General features: G+C 64.0%; 1 protein-coding gene across 1 annotated transcript; it reads right to left on the bottom strand.

Moving 5' to 3' along the window:
* Positions 1–594: 594 nt before the first annotated feature.
* On the bottom strand, positions 595–5,589 carry ALDH4A1 (aldehyde dehydrogenase 4 family member A1). The gene is made up of 15 exons (XM_088529602.1): positions 5,556–5,589; positions 5,053–5,149; positions 4,882–4,974; positions 4,757–4,804; positions 4,522–4,677; positions 4,269–4,418; positions 4,112–4,186; positions 3,659–3,846; positions 3,107–3,180; positions 2,796–2,992; positions 2,385–2,432; positions 1,692–1,844; positions 1,453–1,574; positions 823–941; positions 595–731 (listed from the first exon to the last, which is right to left on the bottom strand). Exons 1-15 carry the CDS (start codon positions 5,579–5,581, stop codon positions 619–621), a joined length of 1,659 nt encoding a protein of 552 aa, XP_088385728.1. The 5' UTR covers positions 5,582–5,589; the 3' UTR covers positions 595–618.
* Positions 5,590–6,194: the final 605 nt, after the last annotated feature.

The following is a 6,194-nucleotide window of genomic DNA, read 5'->3' as shown; positions in this document are numbered from 1 at the left end:
AGGTGGGACTGAAGCTGGTGGCAGTGCTGGCCCTTGCGCTACAGCAGAGCCTGTTGCAACCCCCTGAGCCCCAAACTGCTCCTGGGGAGAAGGGAGGCTGCATCCCCCCATGACGGGCACAGAAATGGTTTGGGTGCCAAAACCTCTTTCCTCTTCCCCTCTCACCAGGAACAAGTGTGAGCCTGGAGGCACGCTGCTATTAAGCCTGGAGATGATAATATTAAATGTGAATCCTCTTGCCTAGTAGGGGATTAAAGCTTCCTTCCACATGCATTTCCCCTCTTAACTAGAGGGAAAAATCACATGGCAGTGGTCTCACTCCCTTGCAGATTTAGGGCAGAGCAATTGGGAGGGATCCAGCCGCTGGGATCCAGCCTTTGCCCCCAGAGCCAGGGTTTTCCTGAGCGTGAGGACAGTGCGCAGCTCCCCAGGACGCTCCCACAAACAAGAAATCAGAGACTTACTTTTTTTTTTTTGAGTTATCCATTTAATACAGATTTTTTTCTAAAATAAAAATCTCCGTTCCTTGCAGTGCAGCTGAGTGGCTGTAAGTGCTTTCCCGAGGCTGCGGCGGGGAGGCCGCAGGTTGTGCGCGGGGCGGCGCGGCGGGCGCGCGCCTCAGCCCATGTAGCCGTAGCGCCAGTGGGGCAGCGCCGCGTGCGTCTCCTTGACGGCCTGCGGCGACGTCCAGCGCAGGATGTAGTGGGGGCCGCCGGGTTTGTCGTTGGTTCCTGCGGCGGGAGCAAAAGCGGCCGCCGTGAGCGCGCGGCGGAGGCCGGGGCGGCCGCTCTCGTCTCCTGTGCAGGAGTTTTCCCCTCTCACCTGAGACGCGGGAGCCCCCGAAGGGCTGCTGGGCCACGACGGCGCCCGTCGACTTGTCGTTGATGTAGAAGTTGCCGGCGGCGTTCCGCAGGCGCCTCCGCGCTTCCTCGATGGCGCTCCTGCGAGGAACAAAAACAGCTGGGTCAGCAAGGTGCATGGAGCACCTCATGCAAAGTGCCTCCCAAAGACGTTCCAAAGATGGCCCAGAAAACAGCTTAAATAATTGCAACTGCATATTTTTTTTCCAGTTACTCTCCTGCATTTAAGTGTTTTGCTACGAGGTAAAGCTAACTCTATGTACATGCAAAAGCCAAGCTAACTTAAAAATCATCAAGTCTAACAAGTTTTATTCCTCTTAACCACTTGTTTCTTTAAAAAGAAGAAATTAAAGCCTCATCATGAATTTCTGCTTCACACTCAGCCGAGGTTTTTCCCCAAAAAAAGCAGCACAAAAGACTGCCCTGGCTCTGGGCAGCACTCAGGAGGGCCAGCAGCTGGAGGTGCATCCTCCCAGCCGCTCTGGCCCTGGTTTCCCATCCCAAAAAAGCCCATTGGGAGCAGGCAGCCCTCTCCTTCCCACTGGAGCTGCAGGAGAGCAGCAGGGAAAGGGCGAGCGGATTTGGGACTCACTTCTCCCGAGCAAAGACTGCCCCCGTGAGGCCGTAGGGCGTCGTGGTGTCGACGAGCTCCAGCACGTCCTGGAAGCGCTTCTCGGGGTACACGAACACCGTGAGGATGGGCCCAAAGATCTCCTGAGGATGCGGAGGAGTCAGAGCGCGGCCCCGCGCACCCAGGGCTGCAGCGAGGGGGACGCAGCGGCGCCCCGGCCGCCCCGTCGCGCGCGCGGACACCGCGGGCGCCGCTCGCACCTCCCGCATGATGGGGTCCCGGGGGTCCTTGCTCTCCACGATGCACGGCTCCACGAAATAGCCCACGCTGTCGTCGCAGCCGCCTCCCGCCAGCACCGTGAGGCTGGCGGACGTCTTGGCGTGTTCCAGCCACTTCTTGATGCGGGCAAAGGCCTGGAAGAGGGAACCAGGAGGGAGCGGGGCCGGGGGGACGCGGCGGTCGCTACCCGGCTCTCAGCTCTCTCCTAGCTCGAGAGGGCCAAGCGCTCCAAATACAGTCCCGGAACACCAGATTCTACGTCTAGGACACTTTCTCAGCAAAAATAAAATAAATAAGGCACTTTTCACTGTTTGAAACTGCCATAAGAGGAGCAGTCGCTGCACTATAGATGCCAGGCCAGGTATGAAGGATTCCATGGTGAGGGACACGGGAATACAGTGAGGAGGAGTGTGGTGTTCGGGCAGCCCTTCACACTTGCACTGCTCTCCCTGCTGCTCTTGCAGGGCTGGGAGCCAGAGCTGCAGTCCTGGATGCTCCAAACCTTAGGCAGATGATGCTTTCCCACCAGGAAAAGTATTTTTCAAGAGGGGTAGTGCCAAAGGGATGCAGCACTTTGGGAATGCGACATGCCCCGTGTCGCCAGTGCCAAGATCCGGACTAATCATTGACCATGAGGGCGCTGCTCCTCAGCAGAGGCAGGACACGGCGCTCACCTTGTCATCGATCACCGCTGAGAAGAAGGTCCCGAAGTCCTGGGCAGGCTGTGGGAGGAGGAGAGGAGACCCCGCTGATGGCAGCTCCCAAACGGGGGCGCCGGGACTCCCGGACGGCCCCTTCCCGCTCCGCGCGCAGCCCTCGGCAGGGACACCCCCACCTTTTCAATTACCCCGCGCTATTCAGCCGCTTGCACAATCCTTCCTGCGGACCAGGCTACAAGTTAATTTCTAATCACTAAAAAAAAGATGACGAGGCTGGGGGTGGGGGGGCCGGCAGAGGGGCGAGGGGGGAGCAGTGGATAAAAAGCTCCCTTCAATGGGAATTAGTAGCCAGTTACCGCAGTCTCTAATCCCATCAGCCACCCGCTGAGCCGCAAAGCCCTTCAGCAGCCCAGCAGCTCCACTCACGTCTCCCACTTTGATCTTCCCGTGCTCCTCCAGCAGCTTCTCTTTGATCTGGGGCCACAGCGAGTCCGGGGCGTAGAGGCGGGAGCAAGCGGAGCATTTCTGGCCGCCGTACTCGAAGGCCGAGCGCAGGGTCCCGTTCACCACGCTGGCCACGTCGGCCGAGCTGTGCACCAGGTGGAAGTTCTTCCCGCCGCACTCTGCTCTCCACGGGAGGAGGAAGCGGCGAGTGGGGAAGCGTCCCGGGCACAACCGCCTTTCGGCACCTTGGAGCGCCCGCGGCTCCTCCCCGGGGCTCCGTGTCCTCCACCTACCTCCGGCCAGACGCGGGAAGTTGCGGTACCGGTCCAGGTTTTCAGCCACCTGCTTCCAGAGACGCTTGAAAGTCCTGGAAGAGAAGACAGGAGCTGGATGGGAGCTCCTTGGACACAAGGGAAGCATGGAAAAGGCAAGTCCAGGTCTCGGAGCCTGTGCTAAACCCGCAGACCCAGCCCCGAAGGAAGGGCCACGCTGCAAGGAGAGGAGAGGCCCCCCGACACCAAGGTGATGGGCACTGCCAAACAACCGAGAGTTTGCCAGCGGTGTCAGGGTCGCAGGGAAGAAAGAGTCCAGCAGAAGTTTCCCCTTCTCCTCCTTCCCCCCCTTCTTTTTTTCATTCTTACTGTGACAAAACCCTTGGCTGCAAAACAATAAAAATGCTAATAAAGTCCCGCCAGGAGGCCCAGCTGCTAATACTAATTTATGAGCTTCCCACCTTCAGAGCACGACGCTCATCGGACCGTGGCATTTGCCACTCGAGACGGGTTTGACAGCGGCAGCGCGGCGGTGCCGCCGGGAAGGGACGGGTGGATCCCGTCCGCACTTACGGCACGCTGCCGGTGAAGTTGAGGCCGCAGAGGTGCTCGGAGGAGGTGACGGCGTCGCCGAAGACGGGCCCGTCGGCCGGCACGAACTGGATGACGTTGGGTGGGAGCCCGGCCTCCAGGAGCACCTGGTACACGGCGTAGCTGGCCAGCATGGCCGCGTCGCTCGGCTTCCACAGCACCACGTTGCCCTGCGGCGGCGGGAGGCAGCCAGGGCAGCGAGAAAGCCACCCAGGCCACCAAGAGCCCCGAGGAGCCCAAGAGTCGCAAGGAGGAATAGGGAGGAAAGAGCCCATTAATTGTATCAATCCATGCAGTTATCCCGGCAAGCAAAACGTTCAAACACCCCTTGCCCGGGCACTGACTTCCACCCAGTACCGCGAGCTTTCCGCACACATCTGCCGCCTGCTGCCCCTGGGATTTCCCAGGATTTCCCAGCTCCCCGTCCCAGCTCACCATCAAAGCCGGAGCGCCCGCCAGGTTCCCGCCGATGGCCGTGAAGTTGAAGGGCGACACGGCTGCCACGAAGCCCTGTGGACGGGCACGGGGAGCGGCGTCGTGGCGCTCCTGGGGTCCCAAAGGGAGCTCCGGGGTGCCGGACCCCCGCGCTCACCTCCAGCCCCCGGTACACCAGGCTGTTGGTGCTGTCGTCCGCGCTGAGCGGCTGCGCCTGCTCCAGCTCCATGGCGTACTTGGCGTTGAAGCGGAAGAAGTCGATGAGCTCGGCGGCTGCGTCGATCTCCGCCTGGATGACGGTCTTGCCCTGCGCGGGAGGGGGACACGAGAGGGGACGGGGGGACGGACCGCGGGGCTCGTGGGCACCGGGGGGGTCCCGCCGCCACCGTCCGCGTCGCTGCCCCGCTCACCTGCCCCACCATGGTCTTGGCCAGCACCTGGGCTCTCCGCGGGCCGCTCAGCAGGTCGGCCGCCTTGAGGAAGATCTGGGCCCGGTCAGCGACGGGCTTGAGGTCCCACTCCGTGCGGGCGGCCAGGGCAGCGGCGATGGCCTCGTCGATGAGCGCCTGCGGGGCAGGCGGGAGAGCTGCGGGCCCCGCTCGGCCGCAGGGACGGGGGGCGCGGGGCGGCCCGCGCGGCGCTCACCTTGTCAGCGTAGCAGAACTTGGCCACCTTGTGCGCGTGGTTGAAGGGCTGCGGGGACGAGAGGCGCCGCCGTGAGCGCCCCGCGGGGCCGGCGCCGCGGCCGCCCGCGGCCTCCCCGCACTCACCGAGAGCTGGTAGCGCACGGCCGCGGTCCAGACCTCGCGGCCCGCCACCACGCAGGGCACGGGCTCCGTGCGGCCGCGCAGCTCCGCCAGCGCCTGCGGGCGGCGGCGGCGGCGTCAGCGGGGCCGGGCGGGCGCCCCCGGGAGCCCCGGGAGCCCCGGCCGCCCCGTCACCTGCTGCAGCGCGGCGCGCTCGGGGCTGCCCGCGCCGAACTCCAGGATGGGCTCGTTGCTCACGTCCAGCGCGGCCGCGCGGTGCCGCCATCGCCGCCTGCGGGGGAGGAGAGCGGTGCCGGCGGCCCCGCCGGAGCCGAGCCCCGAGCCCCGAACCCCGAGCACCGGGAGCCCCGAACCCCGAGCCCCGAGCCCCGAGCCCCGAGCCCCGAGCGCGGCGCCGGCCCGGCCGCCCGAACCGCCGCCGCGGCCTCCCCGCGCCCGCACGTGGCCGCGGGGAGCGGCGGAACCGCGCGCGGGGGTCCCGGCTCGGCCCGCGTCGCCGCTCCGGGGCGGAGCGCGCGGGGGCTACGGCCCCCGAGGCCGAAAAACACCCGAAACGGGAAACAAACAAATAAAATAAAACAAAATAAAACAAAACAAAATAAAATAAAACAAAACAAAATAAAACAAAATAAAATAAAATAAAGAGCCCCGGGGGGGGGTCCCGGGCCCGCACTCACCCCGCGCCGCGCAGCGCCCGCCACATCGCGCCCCAGCAGACCACAGCCCCGCCCCGCCCACCCGCGCAGCCAATGGGAGCGCGCGGCTCCGCCCCTCCCCTCTCGCGCAGCCAATGGGAGCGCGCGGCGCCCGCACCGCCCCCCCCCGCGCCGCTCCGCGCGGCCGGGCGCGCACAACAGGAAGGGCGAGGCGATGAGAAAAAAAAAAAAAAAAAAAATCGCGTGGTTGCGGCGGCGGCGGCGCGGGCGGGCGCGGAGCCGCGCGCCGCCCTCCGGGAGAAGCGAGGTGCAGGGGACCGCGGTCTTTTGCCATAATGATTAAAAATACATGAGAAATAAAGCGAGCAGGTGGCACTCAGGGTATAGGTGTACAGCGCAGCAATGCTAACCCCGGACGGCGCTTGCTGCCTCAGCAGCGCTGTTAAATAGGAAGGTCGCTCGTTTTCAGAGCGCACGGGCACCCCGAGGCTCCCCGGGCCTCCCCCCGGGATGGTCCCGCTCCCGCAGCCCTTCCCGGCCGCAGGGGAGGGCGGCCAGCGGCCCCAGTCAACGCACGCACACAAGAAGCGGGAGTTTGGCATTTATTGTGATTCTTTTTCCTTTTTCCTTACCACCAGAGCGTCCCCGCGGCCCCTTCCC

The sequence above is a fragment of the Tinamus guttatus genome, unplaced genomic scaffold, assembly GCF_059628265.1.
Source record: "Tinamus guttatus ecotype Peru unplaced genomic scaffold, ASM5962826v1 Tinamus_guttatus_pri_ptg000332l, whole genome shotgun sequence".
NCBI classification, from domain to species: domain Eukaryota; kingdom Metazoa; phylum Chordata; class Aves; order Tinamiformes; family Tinamidae; genus Tinamus; species Tinamus guttatus.
The sequence above is the reverse complement of the archived record's forward strand: the minus strand, read 5'-3'. Positions and strand labels throughout refer to the sequence as shown.